Raw genomic sequence first — 24,537 nt, forward strand, 5'->3', positions numbered from 1 at the left:
GGTTAGCAAAGCCAACCCTTCGAGAGGAAGCAATTATTGGTCTCCGTGCGGTCCACGTAACAAAAAAAATCTACAAACATTTCCATGCAGACTACACAAGATGGGCGTCTCGTTGTAGGATTGCTGGTCTTGCGTTCGCCGAAGGGCGTCCCGACCGATCCCTGCACGCCATCGTGACGTTCAATTTATTTCCCTGAAGATCGGGAGGCTGTCGGGCTAGCCGGCCGAAAGACGATCATCGCCGAAACACGCCGGCTGACTTGAGCGTTTGACAGTTATACGTGTGTTTTACTAAGTATGTAACAATCGTGAGGATGGGTATTCTTAGTCCGTGGAAAGTATCGCGTGAGGGAAACTTGGCCCCGTAACGAGACAATTGTCACTGAAGGCCCAAGTCCGCCCTTCGCTTGACATACCCAAGTGGCTGCGAAGAGGTGCCATTATCATAGCATCTTTCTCTCTTGCCAAACGACGAAGAAGCTGGTCGAAGTTCGTGATGAGCAAGGGGTAAAACCGGAGCTTACATAAGCCTTGTTCCGATTTGTTCCATGACGTCTTGGCTCCCGGCAACGGAGGAAGTTATTCCGGTTGCGGCCAGCGAGGGCGAACCTCGGCTCTTTCTTTGCGACGGAGACAAGTCCTCCGGGTTGCCGCCGGCACTTCGAGAAGCGAAGACGAACAGCACGAGAGCTGCCAAAGAGCCGACATGTGAGTGTCACCTGCAGTGGGTGTTGATATCAAGGGTGTATGGTATGACGACAGTCATGGCTTGAGCCTCGGGAGGAAGTTGGAAGTTCCATAGACATGAATCCCATAGCGATGGATGGGGGATGGGAGCTGGTGATATACGGGCCACCAAGCTGCAGACGTGCCTGAGAAATACCCGGTGCTTGCCCTGAAATAGTTACGTAGTTAGCCCAAGCTATTTTTTTTATCGATAAGGGGGAAGGAAGAAAAAAATGACCAAATGGCCGCTCTGGATCTGGCTGCAGACCAGGCATTTATAATCGTTTAATTTCTCTTATGCTCAAGCGGTCCCTTGCTGACCCTTGCGGCCTCTAATACTCCATGCTCCCTCGTTTTCTCTGGCTGCTCTTGTCCCTGTACTTCGTTCTCCGTACGGAGTATGTGTATTGTAACAGCGGCTATGCGGGGAGCTTTCAGCCATACAGTTCTTGCTCCAAGCTCTCCTCCGCTCCACCTACATGGGACGTTTGGCCAGTAGCAGGTGAAAAATAATATATCCCGGTCCTCTCGTCTCATATGTAAACTCTCTTCGCAACCTGCGTATTTTGCCCGTGACCCCCGTCGTGGGGTCCCTTGCCCGTTCCTCTCGCCGGGCGAGCAGGCCCGCATGGGAGAGAGATCCTCGGCATTCTTCTTGCGAGACCTTGCTGGCCCTTTTTCTACTCCGTCTCGTCCCTTTCAATTCAATTCACTCCTTGACTCACTCTTCTTCCTTTCTCGCGGGCTTGCTTCTCTTCACTCTCAATCGAGTCCGGTTGGTTTTTCAGTACGAGCAAACAAGTTACCGTCGCCCCTCACACAGTATTCGCAATGGCTTCAAAAGATAAAAAGCAACAGCCGGCCACCGCGGCGGTTAACCTGATCGGTGAGCATTGGACTGCTCAGTTGGGATTTGATTGTTGCAAGATACGGAGCAGACATGTCTAACATCTCAAATTTATAGCCGGTGGTGGTGCTGGAATGATGGAAGCTCTCGTGTGCCATCCGCTTGGTTAGTTTTCACCGCGCCCAAATTGCCTTGTGCGTTATTTGCTTCTTTGCTGACGGAAATGCGTAGATACTATCAAAGTACGAATGCAGCTTTCAAAGCGAGCACGAGCTCCGGGAGTAAGTTTGTTGATTGATTTTGGATCATACTCACGTTGCGCAGACGAGTTCGGTTCTAATTGCGCTCTTTAGGTCAAACCCCGTGGCTTCCTTGCGACCGGACAAGAGATTGTGCGACGAGAAACCGCACTGGGACTGTATAAGGGCCTGGGTGCCGTTCTCAGTGGAATTATCCCAAAGATGGCCATCCGATTCACTTCCTATGGCTATTATAAGCAGTACCTAACAAACCCCGAGACGGGGAATATCTCAAGTTCCGCCAATATGCTTGGTACGTCCATAGATTAGGGCAAATGCAGCAAGCTCTATGTTTCCTGCAGGAGTAAATCCCGTTGAAAACTAACACAATTGGCTGTTTATAGCTGGTCTGGCCGCTGGTGTAACCGAAGCTGTGGCCGTCGTCACACCCATGGAGGTTATCAAGATTCGCCTGCAGGCCCAGAGCCACAGTCTGGCAGATCCCCTCGATAAGCCAAAATACCGAAGTGCACCACACGCTTTGTTCACCGTGATAAGGGAAGAAGGATTCGGTGCCATATACCGCGGTGTCTCATTGACTGCACTTCGCCAGGGAACCAACCAGGCTGCCAACTTCACCGCCTACTCCGAACTGAAGAAGCTCCTCAAGGACTGGCAGCCACAGTACAACGAGCTCCCATCCTACCAGACCATGTGCATCGGTCTCATTTCCGGTGCCATGGGACCGTTCTCTAACGCCCCAATTGACACCATCAAGACCAGACTGCAGAAGACACCCGGAGAGCCTGGGCAGTCTGCCATCTCCCGCATCACGGCCATCTCGAGGGAGATGTTCAAGCAAGAAGGCGCTAGAGCTTTCTATAAGGGTATCACTCCTCGTGTCATGAGAGTCGCCCCCGGACAGGCCGTCACATTCACAGTGTACGAATTCCTTAGGGAGAAGCTGGAGAAGAGCAACTGGGCCATCATGGGTGGAAAGTATGAAGAATAAACGATGAGACTCCCCTAGGAGCGGAATTGGCCTCATAACCCTCGAAATCGAAGGCCATCGCTCTTTCGACCCCTCCTGCCATTAAAACCGAGCTTTTGCTTCCTTGATCTGATATATAAACGCGCGCTGTGATATCCACGTCTTGCTCAAAGCGACCAAACCATGCTCCATGTTGGCTTTTCCCTGTCCTGGGTACCGTTCTGTTTCCATCCCTGCGCTCATTAGAGGCCAATGTACGCGTATTAACCTTTCTTTCTTTTTTCCCCCTTCTTTATTTATGTCGCTCTTCAGCTATTTGATGTCTTGCAGTCGGATGGTTTGGCCATGTTGATGCGACAGACTAGTATATAGATTTCCGGGTCTGGATTTGGTGCATAAAAAGGCGGCCTTGCAAAAGGTTGAATAAAGATATGTTATATATATAACTGTTAACTTAAGCCTCTTAAAATACATTTCCTATCGCTTGGTAGCGAAATGCTGGCATCTTGGGCTTGTAGATGTTGTTGCTGACGTTAAGAGGAGAGCGGGCGTGGGGGAAGTTTTGGTGGTTCGCTGGGGCGGGCCGACGTCAGCTTGTAACAAGTTGAATAACGTTATAGCTGAGTTGTATGGGGAAGAAGAAGCAACTCCTACACATCCGAGGCCACCAGCACCAGGGAGCGATTATATCAAGATGCAGTCTGGAATATCAGGTACGATGCTCGTTCTTAATAATTTATATGGTGCTAACACTGTAACTGTCAGTCTCCACGGAGGTTCATGATGCCTTTGCGGGCTTCCTCGCCAACCCCTCGCTCTTCTGCCTGCCGATAACAATCACTGACGAGCAGCTTGTTCCGCTGCAACCCATCCCCTTCTCGCAAGGAAGCGGCAGCAACAGTGATGCTAATAGCCAATTCTATGGCTCATTGCCGTCCCTTGCGGACCATCTACAGCCCAAGACCCCCATCTACCTCCTCCTCAGGCGTTCACAGGAGCACGCAGAGACAGGCTTGATAGCGCTCTCATTTGTTCCATCAAACAGCCCCGTACGCTCCAAGACACTTTTTGCAAGTACCCGGGCTGCACTTACCCGTGAACTGGGATCAGAGAAGTTTGCGGAAAATATATTTGCTACAGATGTCGAAGAGGTGCTCGACGAACAGGAATGGCAAGAGAGGGAGCTGGATATGAATGCCAAGAGTGGTGCGGGCGGTGCGGGCGGTGATGACAGACGAGATGAACTCATGGGAGAGCAAGAAAGGGAACTAAACGCTGTTAAAAAGGGGGAGAATGATGCAAGAGACATGTGGAGGCGAAGGATGGACATCGGTATTGGAGGAACTGTTGGTTCGGATGGCAATACGGGTGGCCAGCTATCTGGAACTGGAGCTACAGATAGCAGCGCCCTATTCAAGACCGGAGATGGTGCAGAAGAAGCATTGCAGAGCCTAGGTCAAGACGGGGCCGCCGTTTTCTTGGTAAGTCGTTGCTTCTACATAGACCTGGTGAATGGTCGTGGATTCTCTCGAATTGAGTCTAACTAATGTATATGGCAGGCCATTGATGTGAAAACAGAGACACTGAACATCGTGGGAACAGAGCCAAGCGTTGCACCAGAATCTCTATCAGGGCATATCCCAGCCTCAGAACCACAGTACACCTTTTACCGCCACCCTGTCTCTTCAGAGCTGATCTTCATTTACACATGTCCTTCCGGTTCCTCTATCAAGCAGCGCATGCTACACGCTAGCAGCCGTGCTGGATTGTTGGTATGGGCTGCTCGAAATGGTGTCTCTGTCAATCATAAGGTATGTCCAACATTCTCTTATTTTCTAGGAACAAGTGGATATAGGCATATTTGAGCGTGAATAAGTTGCTGATGTGGGTAACATTGTGAAACCGATATAGATCGAGGCATCCGATGCAGATGAGATCACACCTGGTAGACTGCAGGAGGAGATAAGCCCGCCTGCCCAGGAGGTTAAGAAAGCGTTCGCCAGGCCAAAGAGACCGGGTAAGAGGTAGGTATGATTTGATTCCTTTTTTTCCATCGAAAGAGTAGAAGGTTCATATGGACACAGTTGATCGTGCTATGAATGGATCGCTTTAGATAGCGTCAAAATATACCAACCAAGGTATGAGAAACGTACTCCAAACATGGAGTTTCCGGTGATGTGACCGTAGTGTTTGTAGTCTCGTGGATAGCGTCTAGGGGCAGGATAGCTCCTCCGCCGTATCAAACTATCGCACTCCCACCGCCGCCAGCCCCCGCACGATGTTGTTTCCGCTGGAAGAATAAATCGGTCCTCGAGCTGCCCAGATTGATAATCTTTGGACACCCATCTCTATCCTTCTCCAGCCTGGTACACTCGAAACAGTAGAACGCGTCACTGATCCCTTCTCCACCGCATACAATGCATTTGTTCTGGAAGTTGCCAAAGGAGCATTCGTCGCACACGCGTACTAGGGTGGTAGGCCGCACATATGAATCGCAGACAGGACATTTGCCGTCACATTTATCACACAGGCGCCCGATAGCAATGCCGGTTTGCTTTCTGCACATAACGAGATCTGGATGATGGCGCGACATGGTGGGAAATTTGCGTCTAACGGTAGAAGAGAGCTGGCTTTATTTTTACCTGTTCGACGTCAGAGACTCTGGGTTTGTCTATTCTTTCTTTTTTTGAAGTTGATGAAGTCCTTTGGAAGTTGAAACTTTTTTTTTTCGAATCAGGAACCAAGTCTCGCCGCTTTTTCTCCGCTGACTCAGCTGTCCTTTGTCCTCGGGCAGCCCCGAAGTCAGTGTGAGCCTCAACTCTGACTGCATTTTGTAGGTTACCAGTTAACAGAAAGAATTATAATTACTCTGTAGATGTTAAACGCTGGCTCGAGGAGTAAATACATATGAAAGAGCTATACTGAGAATCGGCCATGAGACCACAGACGAGTAGTAAATAGAGATGCATATCATAGAGGCAGACGATTCCATGAGAGAGTCGCTTCTGACAGAACAACATGAAATCACCTGTCGCAGAATTGATTATACCCAGTTAGAAAATAAACAGCCGCCATATGTCCAAAGTAACCCATTATACCCATAGCTATCGTTCCTTGTATCCCGAGATGAATTCCGGTAATAAGGAATGTTTTAACCCAGGAATCCGGATTCCTTCCATTGCGCTATGTATTTTGCAACAAGAGCTGGAGTAATAGGTTGAGTATTTGCCAGAGTGTGGGAATGTTGTTTGCTGTTTGTCGTATCCAATATTAGGCCTCCACATGACATCCGCCTAAAATGATCTCTAAAAAACTCTAGTAACATTTTGGCAGGGTTGTTTGACTCTGTCGAGCCAGTAAAATGGCGAACTCGACGCATCCATATATCATAGGGAACAATGAAACCCCGTGGGATATCCAATGTATCAGCCAAGAGATAAATTATCTCGCTCCATGGCTGTCGTATAGGATTTTCAATATGGTAAATCGGGTATGGTATGGTGTCTGATAATAGGATATCAGCAAGTGCTGCTGCAACATCATCAACAGGGCACCATGATAGCTCCTAGTATTGCATCAGTATACCCATCCTTATTTGGGTTCTAAAAGTATCCATTTAATCAATCTATGAACTTACCCCTTTAAGATCAGGCAGTGATCGAAGTGTTTGTGACGACTTGACAAGGAATGAAAAATGTTCCACTGGATTCCAATATCCAGTCTTCCTAGACCCCGAAATTTGTCCAATACGAACAGACATGGGTCGGAATCTGTCGGGCTGCTTATGAAGGGTTGCCTCCATCATCTTCTCACATACCAACTTAGCATCACCATAGCCACTCGGAAGCACTGAATCAACTTCCACTCTTTGCTCTGATACCAAGGTTTTATGGGTCTTAATGGGATGATATCCAACAGTCGCAATGGACGATATGAATTGAAACCCAACATTTACTATGCGCCTTGAATTTGATATTTCAGCAGCCATATCAATCAAATTCCGCATAAACTGGAATTGTGGCTCGAAGCCTTTCACTGGCCTCTTTATGCTCATTGGCCATGCCCCGTGAACGATATGGGTAACTGAGCGCACCAAGTACTGATATTCTGATTCTTGTAAGCCCAGCATCTCTTTGTCTCCCTGAGTTGCTATTACTCTAAGTTTTGACCACGATTTTCCATCGAGGAAGATGTCCTTCCCTTCCAGTGACTGAATCTGACGCTCTAGTGCATTGACACTATTTCGTCGATTTAAACACACAACTTCCCTAACCGTAGGCAATTGTGCAAAGTGAGCGACAAGGTGAGATCCCAGACTTCCAGTGGCTCCCGTGATCAGTACACTATGCCCTTGGCATGCTGCTGGCAAGATAGGTTCGTTGGTTTTGGTATACCCAAGGAATGATCTCGAATATTCATTTGCATAGTTGTCGACTATGGCCTGCCGAACCGCACAGTCAGTTGCTTGACTCTGAGTATTGTTTAGGGTCACCGGCAAGCGGTCATACCTAGGTCCAGAAGCCAATGCGATAATAAGTCGTTGGATACTCGATTCAGGGCGAGCCCCTGAAGTCCAGTCCACATAGCCGTATCCAGCCAAGTGCATAGACTTCTCCCAGATGACTTGGTTGGCTACCACATGTTTCCTCCCGTCGTTATAAAGCCACCAACCTTCAAGGACGCCGAATACAACGTCTACCCAGTACAGAGTATCAGTCATTTCCAAAATCATTAAGAACCCATCTGGTCTCAAAACCTGACGAATCTGCTTAGTCGAATTCACTAGGTTATGCGTAGCGTGGACACAGTTTGCTGCTATGACAATATGCTGGCTGTGAAGTAATTCCGTAGCGGGCTCCTTCTCAATATCATGAACACAAAATTTCATGAAAGAGTGGGCTTTAAACCTTTTTCTTGCAGCTGCAACTAGGGACGGTGAAATGTCTGTAAAAGTGTATTCAACTGGTACACCAAGGCTGGAGAGGAACGGAGCGAGGATTGCTGTTGTACCCCCTGTACCAGCTCCCATCTCCAGAATTTTAAGGGGCCCTTTGTTAACTGGAAGTTTCTGTATAAGGCGATGTATGATATCTTCCATTTGTTTAAGCCACACCATATTTATGGGGGACTTGCCATAAAGGCCAGAGACAAGCTCTCTTCCCTCTGAGGAGCCAAATATTAGCTGGACACCATCGCATCCGCCAGATAAACATTCTGCTAATTTGGATCCGATAAGATGAGTAAGTTTATGATCATTGGCGTGATCAGGATAGTTGTTTATCAGCTCCTGCAATAGAACGCTGGAGTGTTTGAGAGGCGGCGAAATAGCAGTCCTAGTGATGATAGCATTTTCATCCACATCCACTAGTCTAGCCTCTTTCTCGAGCATCATGTAGAGATAATTCACAAACTTATGGTGTTTTGGGAGGTATGGAACCCTATCCAATCGTTCACCACCTTTTGCCATTTGAAAGGAGCAACCCAGCTTCTCGAATGCCTCAGTTATATATGCAATGCACAGCTCAGTTTGTTTAGGCAGAACAAGATCGGCGTAGTTCGCAAATTTATATTTAGATATAAATTCGTCCGTCAACCTGTTTGATTCTTCAAACGCACTGAGAATTGTGCTAGGTGGAATACTTGGTATTTCGTCTTCCGCAAGGCTTCCATTGATATGAGGTGGATCGTTAGTAATCTGAGCAACGGTGGTATTAATGGAACCCATGTTCGTTGCTGGCTCTGTAACCATACCATCGGTTACATTGCAGCCTAAAGATTCCTGGATACATTTTATCAAGCTCTTGAAGTCTGTCACTGCGTTCAGCACTTCAGTGTCTAGAGAACACTTGAATACCGTCTCAATTTCACGGGCTAGTTCCATACCCATCAGAGAGTCAATACCAATGTCAGAGAGACCAGTGTCGTTCTTGATTTCATGGGCCTCTAGCCCAGAGACATTCGCAAGTAGATTCCTTACATCTTCCGAAACGTCCCTGGGCGGCACATTACCAGAAGTGCCTGTTGAAGTTGTTCTGACCGGGGATGGGGTAAGACAGGTAGCCTCGCTATTGTCTTCAGTGTCCACAGGCAGCGGTACGGCTTTTCCTTCAGGTTTCAGGTTTCCGGGAGTGAGGTTGGTCAGCATTTTCCCGAGGCTTCGCTTTGATACTCTCTTGTAACCTATGCCGAGGATAATTTCTAACAGCTCCCCGTTCCGTGAGTCAAATATAAATACGTCACTAAGAAACTCCTTATCGGATGGGCGGCGATGGAGGGCAAAGACATTCCATACGTCTGGTCGTAAATCATCAGGAAGTAGGTTAGGTGAGCGGATCCATTGCTCAATCTTGGTCGAGATATACATTTCCTTGTCTGATATATCGGTCATACAGTTGACGAAAATACCAGCGCATTGACAGAAAGAGTCCGCCAAGGGAGTATCGAGCCAGGTTTGCCTGGTATATTTCTTGACAACCCTTCCCGCCGATTCATTTCCTTTCCCAACGAGCTTTTGGACTCCTCGGTAAAATTGGCCGTAATCCACTACTTCGGCAAATACTTTGTAGACGTTGCGCCCTTGAATTATATCATCACCATCCTCTCCATTTAGGAGTGACAAACAGCGCTCATGGCCAGAAAGTCGTTCGTATCTTGCAAAATCATTGAGAAGTTGTGTGTCCTGGTTAGATTTAAACCCAATTTTTCCAGAAACGTGTAATATCGGAGTTTGATTGCCCCCAGTTGGCTCGCTGATCATCTTAAAATCCCAAATGTGTGCCTCTGAGTCTATAGCTTCAACATCCAGCCAGACGCAAAGAGTTGGGTCAAGGCAGATTGGTACGTGATTTTCAAGTCCTTGAAGTTGTGGCTGAAGGTTGCGGGAAAGATATTCTGGTCGTAGCTTTAGGAGAGCTTCAATAACAATATCCAGCTGAAGCGTACTAGGACATAAAGGAGCGGCATGCGCAATAGTGTGGCCAGCCACATAATCATGAAACTCAGTACTTGCAGTGTTAATGCTGAATCGGGCACTGCGTTTGTCATCTCCTTTATAACAGGAAAAACTCCAAAGCCCCATGGGTTGCTCTCCTAAGGATTGAGGCTCATCCTGTTGTCTGGGGAAAGCTTCTTCTGGCCTTTTAAGGGTAACCCAATGTCTTGTTTTGTCAAATTGATAAGGAGGGAGGAGTAGTTGGTTATATTCAGGCGTTTGTGAAGAGTGGTGCGGCCAGAATGCGGTATTTAGCCCATTCATCCATAAGTTTATAGTCGTGTCAGCAAGGCTTTGCAACCCTTTGCCACTTGAGATATTTATCCCCTGGAAATGTGACTCTGAGGGTAGGTTTAAAGCTCGACCAGCCATCGTCGTGATCGTAGAGTTGGAACCAGCTTCAAGCCATATAGATGATGGATATTTTAGTGAGAGCCTCTGCACAGCATGATTGAAATATACAGGACATCTCATATGATCTGCTATAAATTCAGCAACAAATTGGTCCGAGGAAGTTGGATGTTCAGTGCACCTCTCGACCGGAATTCTACCTTCGGTAAAGGTCAAGCTTTCTCCAATGTGCCGGAGAGGTTCCACAAGAGGTCCAACGAGGATCGAATGATATGCATTTGTAACATTCAGTTTTTTAGACTTTACCGATGAAAATATTGGGTTATTGGCCAACAGTTCTTCAACAACTTTCGCGGAATTAGCTGGCCCAGCAATTGTAAAGCTTCGGGGGCCATTATAACATGCAATTGTCACTTTCTGGTCGCTTTCCTGGAGTCTGTTTGAGTCGCTCAAAAGGTGTTGAACATTCTGGATGTCGCCCTCAATGGCCATCATGAACCCCTTGTCGACACCCCATAAATCTCGAACTAGGCGCGCTCGCCCCGCAATAATTTTTACTGCTTCAGCGAGAGATAAAACTCCAGAGACGCAGAGCGCTGTAAGTTCTCCAAAGCTATGTCCGACAAGTGCAGCAGGCTTAACTCCACATTCTATCCAGGACATGGCAGAAGCATATTGAATGGCAAAAAGCATGGTTTGAAGCTTAACAACGTCTTGCACTGGGGATTTCTGGAAAACATCTGGGAATAAACCATCTGGTCCGAGAGATGTCATAAGGAAGTTGCACTGATCGATATACTTGCGGAAGATTTTGCATGTATCATAGATCTCACGGTCCAAGCCAACAAAAGTCGATATTTGACCGCCGAAGCACATAATAACTGATCGAGCATTCATAGGCTCAATTGATTGAATTTCAGAGACATCAGCCTCGGAAAATTTGAGAATGTCTTCAAGCTCAGTCACAGAGCCACAGTTGAATAACATTGCACGGCTGAGCGTTCGATTCGACTGACGGTAGACGTTGAATGCCAAGTCAGGGATGGTAATGGGCTTTCCGAGGCGCTTCCTTGATTCTAAAAACTTACGGAACCGAACAACATACCTCTGGAGGCTGCTATCATCACTGCCACAGAACCAAAAAGGGTACTTGGTCTCTGGAGGAAAGGTTGGTCTGTTGATGATGGAGGATAGTGCATAATTCGGTGTTTGAGTGACAATAAGCGAGGCATTTGAGCCTGATGCTCCATAATTGTTAATTAAGGCTGCTCGAAACTCTGTGTCCCATTTCGTTAATGATGTTGTAATCTCAATTTTATCGGTAGGTGATTGTTTGATAGCAGGATTAATTGTCTGAAAGCTTGCCTGTGGCGGAATGTGTCTCTCTTGGATCATTAAAAGGACCTTGATCAGCGAAATGATGCCAGCTGCAGTTTCTGCATGTCCAACAAGACCCTTTACAGAGCCTAAGGAAAGTGAACTCAGACGATCAGGGCCTCCGAACACCCTAAGAATACTTTCATATTCAGCTGGATCACCAACAGGAGTCCCAGTTCCGTGTGCCTCAACCACTGAGATATGTTTGGGCTCGAGGCCTGCCTTGTGAGTCACATCTCGAAATAAATCCGAAAGAGAATCTGCATTAGGGACGGTTATCGGGGTGCAGTTTTGATTCTGATATACTGCACTGCTAGAGATGACGCCCAGGATTTGGTCTCCGCTATCAAGAGCGGAAGAAAGACGCTTAAGCACCACCGCACCGACTCCTTCTCCGCGACAGTACCCATCGGCATTGGTATCAAACGGCTTACAGTTGCCTGTGGGACTTAGAAATGATGCGCCCGCTAGATTTTGAAACCATAGTGGGCTTGTTAGAATTGTCACGCCACCAGCTATAGCAGCAGTACATTCGCCATGAAGGATGGCTTTGCAAGCATGATGAATGGCTACCGCTGAGGATGAACAAGCGGAATCAATAGTGAGCGACGGGCCTGTCCAGCCAAAGTAATGACTAACTTTCCCAGCCACAAAGCTCCTCAAATTCCCCGTTGCCGAGAATGCATTTGCAGGATAACAAGCAATGTTGTGCTCGTAGTCCACGCATCCAAGACCTATATAGCAGCCAATGTGCTTGTCTTGATCCGGAGATAGGAAATATCCTGACTGCTGGAGAGCTTGGTATACAATTTGAAGCATCCATCGCTGCTGAGGATCGGTTGACATCATTTCACGAGGACTTTTCCTAAAGAACTTGTGGTCGAATGCGTCAGGGTCCGTTATAAAATTGCCGTACCATCTCCGTTTCGGGTCCAGATCGCGCCAGAAAGTCCCAAAGTGAAAGCGATCAGAAGGCGGCTCCGTGTGCTGCGACTCTCCAACGCGCAGTATGTCCCAAAACTGTTCAATATCATCTGCTCCCGCTACTTTGCAAGCCATACCAACAACCGCTATATCATCAGTGTCCCGTACATAATAGCCATGTGCAACTTCTAACTCAGGATAGATCCTAGTCGTTGAAGGCAGCATTCCTTCGAGGTTCGTAGCATTTATTAGATTTCTCCCGAGGTTCCGCGCCACGGACGGTGGTACACAATTGTCGTGGCCAAAAAGCACAACTTGTGATTGTGAACCATTCGAATGCGAAGAGTATGTCGCTGCAAAGGTGCGGTACCAGTCGCATTGCTCAACAAGTATGGATCTTAGAGCCAATTCATGGGGTTTTTTGTTTTTGACAAAATATGATCTGTGGTCATTTTTTGAACAAATTGACGCTGAACGGGTTGAATATTGGAATTCCGGCTTTGAATCGCAGAACCGAATGAGTAAATCTACAGCATCTTGATGGCCTTGATAGTGAAAATAACCATGCAGGTTGAGCTCAGAAACTACCAGGCCATCTTTTCTCATGCGGTTTGCGAGCTTTGCCGCAGTAAACTTGGTGCACGTAACAGTAGCTCGTTTTTCATCATAAAGAACAGAAATGTATGCCTAGAAATTAAGTTCAGCCTATATTTCATTTAAAGCCTTAAGTGTTGGGTTGATAATATAACTTACGTGAGGAAATTGCTTTAGAATTTCTAGCATCTTCACCTGAGACTTTAGGGAATCCCAAGTAATAGATTGAGATACCGCTCCTCCCTCCGAGTTGCTTTCGTTCTCGGAATCAACAAGAGCGCCAATAAGCATGGCAAGCCGTATTGCCGTAGCACCATTGCGTCTAAACTCTTCGGGGCTTGCAGAACGCGATACTGCAATGGCTGCCAGGAGGCCAGTACAAAGGCCAAGTGCCTCTGATTCTGTATGGATAGGCGATTGAAAACAGTTGTCTGCCGGGCACGTAGGGTCGATATGCTCCAAGTACCTCTGATACTGGATTAAATGTGTGATAACAACAAGAGGCGTAAGGAGGATGTTTGGAAGTGGAAATATTGCATCCACAATGGTTTTCTCCTTAACCCAGGTGGCTAGTTTATCCAGTAACTTTCCCCCAGGAAACGCTTGTATAAATGGAAGTTCCTTTGAAGCAGCATTCCACCACCCCGGAAGAGTTTCGATGACGTTTAAAATCCACTCATTGTACGGCGTGTTAAATAGCACAACCTTCAATTTATCGAATGACTCTCCACGAAAGGCAAGCGCCTGAGGTCCGAATAGATGAATTGTTGGAGCCCTGGTGGGTGTCGACAATGTACCAACCATGACGAATGTTGGTAGCCCTGATATGCGATGGTGTTGAACTCGTATGTTCGTACAACTTACGTCAAAATATTAATATATGAAAAGTGGATGGTCCAAAAAGACGACGTTCCATGAAAGAAACGTCAGATGTAACGAACAAAATGTTGTAGAAGATGTAGGCCCAAGCCTATGATCTTTGGGACCAATGGCATAGTTATCGCCGGGCGGTCCTGAGTATGCTAACGGACCCGAATAGCTCTCAATAGGTGCAGTGATGAAGATATCTCATACCAACTAAAAGAGGAATTGATTGGCAAATTTATCAGCAAGGGGGTTAACCTGAGTAGCAGGACCCGAGTACACAAGGTATGGCGGTACATACTGCTTTATATGTCCAAATTTGGGCTAGCTATGGCCAGTTGTAATCGTATCTGTAGAAGAGCCACATCGACGAATCGCTATGGCCCTTTCATTCATCCCACACTTCGAAATAGCAGCCATGGGTCTTTTTGAGCTGCTACCAGGCTTTCTGTCTCAATCTGCCTATATCTTGGGTCTTTCTATTCTTATCATCCTATTTACATCATCAGTCAAGTCATATCATCATTTAGCCCACATACCCGGGCCTTTTTTTGCCAGGTTCACAAACATTCCCCGTTTCTTTTGGGTAAAGAGTTTCAATGCCCATATAATTCACATCACTCTTCACAAAAAATATGGCCCCATCGTACGTTTTGGCCCTAATATGGTGAGCGTGGGAGACCCAAACGAAATAGGGACAATATACTCGTTCAAGAAACCATGGCCAAAGGTGAGCGAAAAATGACAGATTGTTATGACATTGACTTACAGTATTGTAGTCAGATTTCTATCGATCCCTACTGCTGAAGACACGGAGTAAACCGGTCGAAGGAATATTTGCCACTCAGAATGAGGCAATCCATCGAGCATTGAAGCGTCCTATTTCCAACGTCTACTCAATGAGCCACCTGGTTTCGTTTGAACCGTATGTCGATACCGCCATGAGGGTATTCTGCGAGCAACTTGAGAGTAGATTTGCAAAGACGGAGAGCGGAAGTAGTAAAACTATTCCGTGCAACTTTGGGCAGTGGTTGCAAATGTTCGCTTTTGATGTCATGGGAGAATTAACATTCTCCCACCGGTTTGGGTTTATGGAAAAAGGGGAAGATATAGACGGGGTTATGGCGGAGCTTTGGAGTACCCTCCAAAAAACTGCTTTGGTGAGATACGCCCATTCTCATGAAAGTTAGACCGCATAAATGAGATTCTAACATCAATGAAGGTGACCCAAATGCCTTGGTTAGGAGACGTTTGGACAAACAACCCCATTTTACGCTTTTTTAGAAAGAATATTCAAAGCCCCGGAGTGATATTCGCAATGCGCAGAGTCCAAGAGAGGCGAGAAATTGAAAAGGGTGAACTCCAGAAAGAATGGACGATAAACAACAGAGATATGCTTTCACGTTTTATGGAAGTGGAAGCTAACGATCCATCAGTACCTCCATTGTAAGTAAATGTTATAACCCCACAGTAACATTGGCTGACGGGTAATGTGGGGGCGTCTCAAAGCGCGCTTCTGGTATGGACCTCTTCAAATATTACTGCAGGCAGTGATAGCACGGCAATGTTCCTAAGGGCTATGTTCTATTATCTATTGCATAATCCGAGTACCCACAAGCGCCTGGTGGCAGAATTTGACGAAGCGGCTGAAGCAGGGAATCTCGACGAGCTTGCAGGATTTAGGCAAGCCAAGGATCTGCCATACTTTAATGCATGCATCAACGAAGCAGGCCGTATGCATCCTCCACTTGGACTTCCCATGGAGAGGGTGGTTCCTGCAGAAGGTGCTATTGTTTGTGGTCAGCGGCTGGAGGGCGGAACCGTGGTCGGTATGAGTTCTTGGGTGGTTCATCACCATAAGCAAACTTTCGGCGAGGATTGCGATAAATGGCGGCCAGAAAGGTGGTTGTGCAGCCCGGAGCAGTCAAAATACATGGAAAAGTGTCTTCTTACTGTAAGTAAGATATTGATTTCCCCTTTCTTCTCCGGCCATTGCTTCTCGGCTCATCTGATTTCTAGTTCGGTGCCGGCCACCGCAACTGTATCGGCAAGAATATCGCTCTCCTGGAAATTTATAAGATCGTGCCGACATTGTTAAGGCGTTTCCATGTAAGTGATAAACATCGCATGGCATCCTATTCAAACAAGACTCCGGCTAAGGTCGCTTCCCGCCGAATAGTTTGAACTCCTTGACCCTAACGAGGGTGGTGATTGGGTTGTGCTGAATCGGTGGTTTGTCACCCAACGTGGATTTAAAGTGCGGCTCAGGAGAAGAGTTTATCCGGAAAAAAAAATCTAAAGTATCCACGTGATATAAACTTAGTTAATAGGCAGCTTGGCAAAGTGGGCCAGTAGGTTGAAGCAGGCAGGATAGCTATAATTAGTCAATGAAGTAATTATTTAAGCATTTTAATTATATCAGTTTGTCTTTTTCCATCGTTATAAAAATCTTTATCCTTCCCAGTATAAGCAATTAGTACGACAGGTTTTCGTCTTCCTATTAATTCTGAAACAAGTTAACTAAAACCAATGTAATATTTATATAAATATATCTATAACATTGCTACACCTTGTCTTGCTCAACTGTAGCCAGACTTCCCTTTTGGATTTGTGGCTTCAGTGACACCCATTTCATACCTAGAGGCCCAATAATAGACATGCAAGCCAAAATGAGTGCAACATTGAATGCCTGTTGAAGACCACTGTTGTAGGCTAGCACCACTCTCGGGATATCCTTTGGGGAAACAATTTGCCTGAACTGAGTTGCGCCTAGGCTGACCAACTGCTGAGAGTCTAAACCCAGGATTCCCGCTTTTCCAACACTAGTCACAAGCTGCGATATAAAAACGCTTTGTGCAACCGGGACGAAAATAGCTCCTCCTCCCAGTTGAGAGAATAACATGATTGCCATCCCAGTACTAACTTCCTCAAGTGGCAGTGAAGTCTGTGCGGTTACAAATGGTTGCTGTAGGCCAAATCCTGATCCAATTGCAAATATGAGCTGGTATCCTACCCACTGACTAGTATTTGAATCAACAGCTAATGTTGTCAAGAGACCTGCTCCAATGGGCATCGTCATACTCGAAAACCAAATCCAAGGCATGTAATAACCGAGTTTTGTAGTAAGAAGACCAGATATAATAATACCAATGGTATTCACTAAGATCAGAGGCAAATAATTTACCCCTGATTTGATCGGATTTGTATCCTTTATAACCTGGAAGTAAAGTGGCAGATAAAAAATAAAGATATTGAAGGCACCACCTTGACAGATCGCAAAAAGGGCCCCAAATGCCATATTTCTATTTTTTGCAATATGTGTTGGGATAGTTGCATTTTCGTCCTTTTGTAGAATCTGAGCGACAATGAATGTAGTCAATAGTACCGAAAACATCGTTAATAGAGCAATGACGAGGCCAGAAGACCATGGAGTCGTTGTCCCACCATATTGCAAGGCTGTAAGAAGACATGCTATGCTAGCAATAAAGGCAAAAGTGCCCACCACATCCAGTCGCTTCACCATTATGGAAACGGACAAGTTTTGCCCACCCGCACTGGTCGGTAACCGTTTAAGCGAAAGTGAGAGGATTAATGCTGCGGCCCCGCCAAGAGGTAGGTTTAGGTAAAATATCCATCTCCAACTAGCCTTTTCGGCAAGTACTCCTCCTAATAGCGGACCAACAGCACTAGAAACCCCGTATACCGCACCAATCATACTGGTGAATGTTGGGCGCCAACGAACCGGAGCGGTGTGGGCCATAATAGTCATGGCACCACTCGTTATTCCAGCCGCACCTATACCTGCAATGGCGCGACCGGTTATCAAGGTTTCGCTTTTGGGAGCTATAGCTGCGACTAACGAGCCAAGCTCAAAGATGAAAAGGGCGCTCATAAAAACCCAGCGCAGCGGAAAGATCTTGTATAGCTTGCCATAGAAGAGTTGAAACGCGCAATTCGTCAGGAGATAGACAGATCCATACCAGCCTACATGGCTTAGCCGGCGAAAGTGGTCCGTGATTGGAGGAATCGCTGTCGCGATGATGGTGTCATCGAGGGCCTGGCAAAAGACGGAAACAAGTAGGGAACTCAGGATTAAAAACAGCCTCAAGCCTGTAGTGCGAAACTCATTCTCTGAAGGGCGTTCTTCCTCCAGTCTAAGAAATTCGCCTGTATCACTATTTTCTTTCTCTGGTCCGTCTCTTGCATCCCGTCGGCTGATGTCGTCGATAAACAACCCGTCGCTGATATGTCGCGAGTTGCCAAGATCTGGGGCTCTCGAGCTAGTCATGCTTAAAACGAGCTAACGCTTTAGCTCCCTGTCTTGGTGAGCTTATTGCAACCTCGTCTTGTTCTTATGCAAACTGCGTTGTTGGAAATAGGAACGCACACGGGAAGACCTCTGGTTGCAGGGCAGTAGGCTGTGGTATTCTATGCCAGCACTCTTATATTATTTGGCACAGCTATATTCTGAGCTCTTTGAGGATGGCTGATCGCGCCTAGGGGTTCGTCTCTAGCGGTTGAAAAATTTGCTGGAGAGAGAGAAATGATGGATCCTTCGAAATCTGAAGCTGGTAACGCTCTGAGAACTGCGGAAATAGGGGAGAACTTGGGCTGTCGTGCCGAAAGAAGCCTCCCATGTACGCGCGTGCCTGGCTCAGATTATCAGCAACACTTTCGCAGTTTGCCTCTAGGAGTAACAACAATGGTGTCAACAACCTAGGCATCAATCTTTTCACACTACTATGAGCACTGAGTCTTCTATTCTGTGTTGCCGCTGTGTCGTCGAACGGTTGACCTCATTTACTTACGGTCCCTCATATCCTGAAATTTTTCCTCCCGTGCGATCATGTGTAAGCGGGAGCTGAGTATATCGGGGTTATCGTGCAGCGTGGCCTTAAATCCGGAAAGATTGCTCGAGGATACACCCGCCTGCTTCTCATGGTGTACAGAAAGCTCATATATTATATGAATCGTTCGCTAGTGTCGTCCTTTCATTTCGATTATGTGCGCCAAACTCACCAGTTCCTCCAATAGGCAATCCCAGTTTGCCTAGCGTTCTGTAGTCAATGATGCGCCCGCTACAGTTTCAATTAGGACTATTATTGTGCAATATACCGAGAAAGCACAATATTTCAATGTGAAGCTCAACGGTGGGGAATTAATATTCCTAGTTCGTGAATATTGCCCATCGGAGAGATATATTGTTTCCATGCGCCAGTTGCAATACTGAAGAGGACCCCATTATGCTAGTTTGCTTCCAGGAAGACATCCCGCAGATGGCGTTAATAGAAGCGCACAGTTCTGGAGTAAGCCTTTATTTTGCGTTCTATTTTCAATTTTTACATTTATTCCCTTTCTACACTTGTCAACAAGCTCGAGTAACATAGAGACTAACGCGAGGTTCGCTTCGGAACGCTAGCCGTACGCAAACAAATCTTATTGTGACATTCGAGAAGGACAAAATTCAGACCTTGGATACTCTATACAACTGATATTTTCTGAAAGTTTACAGTGTTTCATCATAACGAGAAATATAACCAGTGGCATCTGACCAAGAGCCGTGACGCTCTCAGAACATATCTCTGTTCCTTTTATTGGTGCTGGTATGATATAATTCCAGGTTGAAATGGCCAAAATTGCGGGTCCCGAAGGAGGGAGGATAAATGATCGTGAGTCTAACTTGATTCATCATTAACCTAGATAATATTCTTAGATCTTCGGGATATTTACGTATATTGAAATAACTCTCGTACCATGATCTTCCTCCCATTGTTAATCCTCGCTAATGATCTTGACATCTACAGATGAATTTGAGGACAACAGGAACTCCAGCACTTGCCCAACCTGATCTGACTGCATGTGCTGCAAAATCATCGTGCTTTTGCGATTTTCCTTTGAAACTGTCCCCAGAATCTCTTCTATGGAGGGCATAGATTGGCCCTGGTATGCACTATTGATAAGAACAGCTTCATTCTTCTCAATTGTTATTCCTTCAATGTGGTCGTCATCGTCCTCCTCTCCATATTCCTCATCAGCTTGCGCTCTTTCATCCTGGGTGATTGCACTCTCCGCTTCCCGAGTCAACGGAAGACAGTCAACTGAATGAGAAGAGGCCGATGGTGTGTATAGGCCACCTGCTCCCTCCATATCGGCCATGGTCGTCAACGCCTCGAAGAATGTATCAGCTATTCCCGCGTTATCATCACTAGTATTCTCGAATGAATTAGGAATACGGCCAGTTGGAATTTCAATATCACGATCGTTTGTTTCCATTTGGTAGGGATGGCTACCCGGAATTACATGCCACCCGGATAATTCCCCAGGGGCCCCATAGATCTGTGGGTGTTCATGCATTAAAGTTGACCCAGGCGGCGAACCAAACATCTGATTAGGTTGTTCCATAAGAAGCGCATCGAAATTACTGCCACTGGGAATTGCTGGCCCAACCGAACAGGCAGGAGAGTTATAATGGAGGATATCCCTCATGAAATCCATTGAACCTGTTGACCACCAATTAGTTGTATCATGGTTCTCGGAGATCTCGAAAGTAGTGCCATTTCTGCGACGCCGAGAAAATGAAGGTCTTTGACGGTCCGAACTTGCCCCGGTACCATTTTTTCTGTTTCTCTGGAGGATTGCGTGCCTAGTCAAACGCTGTAAACAATTTGGCAAATGCCTTTTGATTTACACCCTTATCTTACCTGTTTTTAGCGTCCGTGGCTGATCGCCCCTGAAGTATTTCATCCACAATTTTCCTCCAGTTGCGTCCACCTCGTTCAACTGCAGCTAAGAGACGCTCATCTTCTTGCTCACTCCACTCACCATGATTTAAATTGGGACTAAGGAAATGCAGCCAGCGTTTAGCACACTCTGTTAAATGCGTTAGTACCTGATGCTCCCATCCCAAAAAAGAAAACCAGTTTGGTCAAGTTCCCTTCATATCAAATGGAAAATAGTTTGGGACAAACTAACGATCGGCATGCCGTGTGCCTACGACTTGCGCAACTTCCGTCCAGCTAAAATTTCGTCAGCATGTCTTCATATTAGAAGTTTGGCACATCAATGGTTTATCGGACTAACACATTCGAATGGAGCAAAACTGCCTTATGAAGACGCTGGTCCTCTTCTTGGCTCCACGGGCCCTTTTTTACCGGGCCATCCAATTTGATCCAACGTTTCCTGCAATCTAAGCTAGGTGTTAGAGTTGAAGCGGTATTTGCATTAAATCTGACCCAGGAAATGAGATAACCTTTATTACTTCGGCCGGGAAGCTTTTCAGCAATTGTCCGCCAATCTTTCGCCTTTCCATGCTCCGCTATTTGGTAATTCCTATCAGCTAAACTCAGAGCAATGGCTTTCTCCAATTTCTCCTTGATGGCCAACCACTTACCCTGTCTGGCGACTTCGGTTCGCAACACGTTATCCTCCTTCTCAGACCATAGCTTTCGAGGCTTCAACTCTTGAATATTATCCATATCCACGGTAATATTCAAAGGATTTCACTCTTGGTAAACGATTCTTCGTTCCTCTAGAGTGGACGAATGCCACTCTCACCGCGTTTCGTTTCTTCTAGAAGGGAGGGAAACACAGATCTTGGCTATTCTATGTATTCTATGGGTGTTCCGTATTTAAGGCCATGTGGGCTGTTTTCCCGGTTTGCTGAAAATCTCGCCTTCACCCCTGACATGAAACTGCGCCTCTCAAGGAAACTACAGTTTCCTTCTTTGAAACAACAACTAGGGTATTATCCATGTCGTCATTTTCTCTCATGAGAAGAGCTACTGTAGCTTCAGTTCAGGTGATGGCAATCTAATGCTCTCAAAGCTTGATATCAGATGAAAGCTGCAATGCTTCCTCTATTCCGAGGCTTAATACATCTTACTTTAAGATCATTATTTTGTCCTTCCCTTTTTGGTAAGTTCAAGACGCAAGAATAGCTCCTATTTTTTGCAATGCCTCCTCGTTCAACGTAACGCACGGTAGTTGCAACGCTAAAAATCAGTCGATTACCTAGGTATAAAGCAAAACTATGTTTGGTTACGATCTCATCAACCTCGTCTCGAACGTCCTCTTAAGGGATATAGATTTGACGCAGGTATGTATAGCATCTTATCTTTGACTGGTAGGGTTATTATTCTTCCTTACAAATAGCCACCTTTTATGAGACATAACTAAATCCTATTAGAAGTTGTTTTAAAGCTATATAGACAAGATACGATGAAGCATTTGCTTCATCGATTATCGACTCTGTATGGGAATTCTAACGGAATTTTTTGACAGTTCACTTCAGGGTATCGAAACTCCGTATATTAAACTACCACCTTCAACCGTGTCTCTAGCCTCTCGTCCCATCCCGCAATTTGAAGTTCAATAAGCAGTGCATGGGCCTTACAAGCTTCGATTGGGATAATCGACTACGTTCGAAACAGGCTGTTCTGCGAAGAACGCCCCTGGATCCGCCCGGCCGTTAGCCCTTAGGATTTTTAACTCTTTTACCACTTACCATTACTCATCTACAAACTTCTTACCTATCCTCTAGAACTGTGGACAATACTCAGGTCCTTTTATGACCTCGAGGGGAGGTTACACCATGTCCACTATGATGTTACTCCCGGAAAAGATGTCTCGTTGCTTGACTAACACAGTCATCTCATTCTGCAAGCGGACGTGTAACGAGAATGCAATATTCACATGAAGGAGCGAGTGATACTCTGTTCATGATCTAATAAGATGAGGTCAACATTTCGGAACCTCATTTGGGCTGGAAGGCAATAGATGTATTGGTTCCTCGGATGAACCGAATAAGATAATCGTTAAAACCCTAGATAGAAAACAGTCAGCTTTCGTATCCTAAAGGGCCCGGCTATTTCATGGTGCAACAATCACAACCAAGTTTGTGAGTTATCCGCTGGGCGCCTGTAAGTTATATTTCGTTATCTTCCAGCAGCGAATTCAACAGGAGAGGGAAGGATGGGTCATCCACAACACATTGTGCTTTTAGTTATAACCTGCATAGTATCACGGTCGGCCCTAAACAGTGATAAACATGGTGAAAGGAAACTTTTGTGGTGTCCCTACAGTTGATATATCACCTTACCTTGAAGATCCCGGGTCCAACGCCGCCAGAAAAGTCATTGAAGATGTGAGAGAAGCGTGCATTTCAACGGGCTTCTTTCAGATAACTGGACATGGCATCCCCAAGAATCTGCAACAAAATGTCTTCGATGCAGCACATGCCTTCTTTGCCTTGCCTTTGGAAGAGAAAAAAAAGCTCAACGCTGCAAACTTCATTGGTCATAGAGGGTATGATGTGTTGGCCAGCCAGTCCTACGAGGAAGGTGTATTACCAGACTTGAAGGAGGTGAGAAACCCGAAAACGCACCTTGTGATTGGCTTTGGTGTTGTTGGGCGTCATTGTCTCATATAGTTCGTGCTGCGCTGATAGGCGCCTAATAAATACTAGGACTTGCTTGCTGAAATATCTGCACACTAGGGTTACTATGTAGGCAGCGACGTCCTGCCATCAGATCCTTTATACGGCCGTTTCTTCATGGGCCGTAACGTTTGGCCTTCAACAAAATTCCTATCCACCGCACAGTTCCAGGAACCATGCGAGCGGTACCACGAAAGTGTCCAACAGCTTGCCTTCAAAGTTCTACAGCTAGTTGGAGATACAATGATACCCCGTGGACATAGCAGCATTGGTATGACAGATAATATGCCAACTGTCCTGCATGATTTAATCAGGTTGGATAACATTCCGGCATGCCCGCTTCGCCTCCTCCACTATCCATCTGCCGTTCGGAACAGAGGGGATGTGGCCGGTAAGCCGCAGTACGGAGCATCGGCGCATACCGACTTCGGTGTAATCACATTACTCCTCCAAGACGATAATCCTGGGCTCGAAGTGCTGGTAGAAATAGATGGAAAACAGGTGTGGTGGCCTGTTGACCCGAATCCCGGCGCCTACGTTGTCAATATAGGGGATATGACTAGCATGGTTACCAATGGCACTTACAAAAGCAGCATGCATCGTGTTGTGTGCAAACAGCCAGAAAGAGAGAGGTATAGCATTGTATTCTTCCTTGACGGTTGTCTAAATGCAAAGCTAAAGCCAATAGAGGGCTTTGGGCATCCGGAAGAAGACATCGAAACCTCTCACAAAACGGTAGAGCAGCATATGACTGAACGGTTATCGATGAGCTATGCAAAGGAGGGTAAAGATCCGAGGCACAACGAGGATGCCTTCAACGCATGAGTGCGGATCTTTCAATCAGGTCATATTTCATATTTTTATCAGAATGCATGATCAATACCGCAACCTTGACAGATCTTCTCGTTCGTCGGCCCTGTTTTGTTTACCTCGAGATGCGCAATGCAGTACACTACCTCAAGCATAACCACACATTGCAAACTATAAGTGTCCATGCAGACCTTATATGTACTCCGTATTGTCCGTACATCTAGTATGAATAGCTGGATGCACTTCCGTTCAAATGTTGTTGTACTCATTTTGGAGACATGACGTTGAGAAACTCTAAATTCAGTGATGTGCTTATATAATCAATACTCTTGGCTCAAAGCTCCGCAAAGCAGCATGGTGAAGGAGCAAAAGATGGTCAATGCCATAGGA

The 24,537-nt window shown here is 46.2% G+C and overlaps 9 protein-coding genes across 9 annotated transcripts; 5 read left to right on the plus strand and 4 right to left on the minus strand.

Annotated features, from left to right (window-relative positions):
- Positions 1 to 1,557: 1,557 nt before the first annotated feature.
- On the plus strand, positions 1,558 to 2,824 carry MGYG_07744 (succinate/fumarate mitochondrial transporter; the record flags this gene model as incomplete). Its single annotated transcript, XM_003170451.1, has 5 exons — positions 1,558 to 1,612; positions 1,691 to 1,738; positions 1,805 to 1,854; positions 1,927 to 2,125; positions 2,217 to 2,824. The coding sequence occupies 5 exons, from the start codon at positions 1,558 to 1,560 to the stop codon at positions 2,822 to 2,824; spliced, it is 960 nt and encodes a 319-aa protein (XP_003170499.1).
- Positions 2,825 to 3,497: 673 nt separating this feature from the next.
- Positions 3,498 to 4,831, plus strand: MGYG_07745 (hypothetical protein; the record flags this gene model as incomplete). The annotated part of the gene is made up of 4 exons (XM_003170452.1): positions 3,498 to 3,516; positions 3,569 to 4,284; positions 4,363 to 4,614; positions 4,715 to 4,831. 4 exons carry the CDS (start codon positions 3,498 to 3,500, stop codon positions 4,829 to 4,831), a joined length of 1,104 nt encoding a protein of 367 aa, XP_003170500.1.
- Positions 4,832 to 5,042: 211 nt separating this feature from the next.
- On the minus strand, positions 5,043 to 5,396 carry MGYG_07746 (pre-mRNA-splicing factor ini1; the record flags this gene model as incomplete). Its single annotated transcript, XM_003170453.1, has 1 exon — positions 5,043 to 5,396. One exon carries the CDS (start codon positions 5,394 to 5,396, stop codon positions 5,043 to 5,045), a length of 354 nt encoding a protein of 117 aa, XP_003170501.1.
- A 558-nt stretch (positions 5,397 to 5,954) lies between these two features.
- Positions 5,955 to 13,844, minus strand: MGYG_07747 (phenolpthiocerol synthesis polyketide synthase ppsB; the record flags this gene model as incomplete). The annotated part of the gene is made up of 3 exons (XM_003170454.1): positions 5,955 to 6,368; positions 6,441 to 13,133; positions 13,200 to 13,844. The coding sequence occupies 3 exons, from the start codon at positions 13,842 to 13,844 to the stop codon at positions 5,955 to 5,957; spliced, it is 7,752 nt and encodes a 2,583-aa protein (XP_003170502.1).
- Positions 13,845 to 14,322: 478 nt separating this feature from the next.
- Positions 14,323 to 16,259, plus strand: MGYG_07748 (pisatin demethylase; the record flags this gene model as incomplete). The annotated part of the gene is made up of 7 exons (XM_003170455.1): positions 14,323 to 14,634; positions 14,684 to 15,064; positions 15,127 to 15,350; positions 15,414 to 15,858; positions 15,924 to 16,013; positions 16,084 to 16,136; positions 16,235 to 16,259. The coding sequence occupies 7 exons, from the start codon at positions 14,323 to 14,325 to the stop codon at positions 16,257 to 16,259; spliced, it is 1,530 nt and encodes a 509-aa protein (XP_003170503.1).
- Positions 16,260 to 16,467: 208 nt separating this feature from the next.
- On the minus strand, positions 16,468 to 18,192 carry MGYG_07749 (aflatoxin efflux pump; the record flags this gene model as incomplete). The annotated part of the gene is made up of 1 exon (XM_003170456.1): positions 16,468 to 18,192. One exon carries the CDS (start codon positions 18,190 to 18,192, stop codon positions 16,468 to 16,470), a length of 1,725 nt encoding a protein of 574 aa, XP_003170504.1.
- A 1,484-nt stretch (positions 18,193 to 19,676) lies between these two features.
- On the minus strand, positions 19,677 to 21,379 carry MGYG_07750 (hypothetical protein; the record flags this gene model as incomplete). Its single annotated transcript, XM_003170457.1, has 6 exons — positions 19,677 to 20,547; positions 20,606 to 20,774; positions 20,877 to 20,920; positions 20,985 to 21,090; positions 21,154 to 21,219; positions 21,295 to 21,379. 6 exons carry the CDS (start codon positions 21,377 to 21,379, stop codon positions 19,677 to 19,679), a joined length of 1,341 nt encoding a protein of 446 aa, XP_003170505.1.
- Positions 21,380 to 21,933: 554 nt separating this feature from the next.
- On the plus strand, positions 21,934 to 22,544 carry MGYG_07751 (hypothetical protein; the record flags this gene model as incomplete). Its single annotated transcript, XM_003170458.1, has 3 exons — positions 21,934 to 21,999; positions 22,244 to 22,370; positions 22,444 to 22,544. The coding sequence occupies 3 exons, from the start codon at positions 21,934 to 21,936 to the stop codon at positions 22,542 to 22,544; spliced, it is 294 nt and encodes a 97-aa protein (XP_003170506.1).
- Positions 22,545 to 22,950: 406 nt separating this feature from the next.
- On the plus strand, positions 22,951 to 24,162 carry MGYG_07752 (sexual differentiation process protein isp7; the record flags this gene model as incomplete). Its single annotated transcript, XM_003170459.1, has 2 exons — positions 22,951 to 23,265; positions 23,398 to 24,162. The coding sequence occupies 2 exons, from the start codon at positions 22,951 to 22,953 to the stop codon at positions 24,160 to 24,162; spliced, it is 1,080 nt and encodes a 359-aa protein (XP_003170507.1).
- Positions 24,163 to 24,537: the final 375 nt, after the last annotated feature.

Source organism: Nannizzia gypsea, genomic scaffold (assembly GCF_000150975.2).
Source record: "Nannizzia gypsea CBS 118893 supercont1.7 genomic scaffold, whole genome shotgun sequence".
NCBI classification, from domain to species: domain Eukaryota; kingdom Fungi; phylum Ascomycota; class Eurotiomycetes; order Onygenales; family Arthrodermataceae; genus Nannizzia; species Nannizzia gypsea.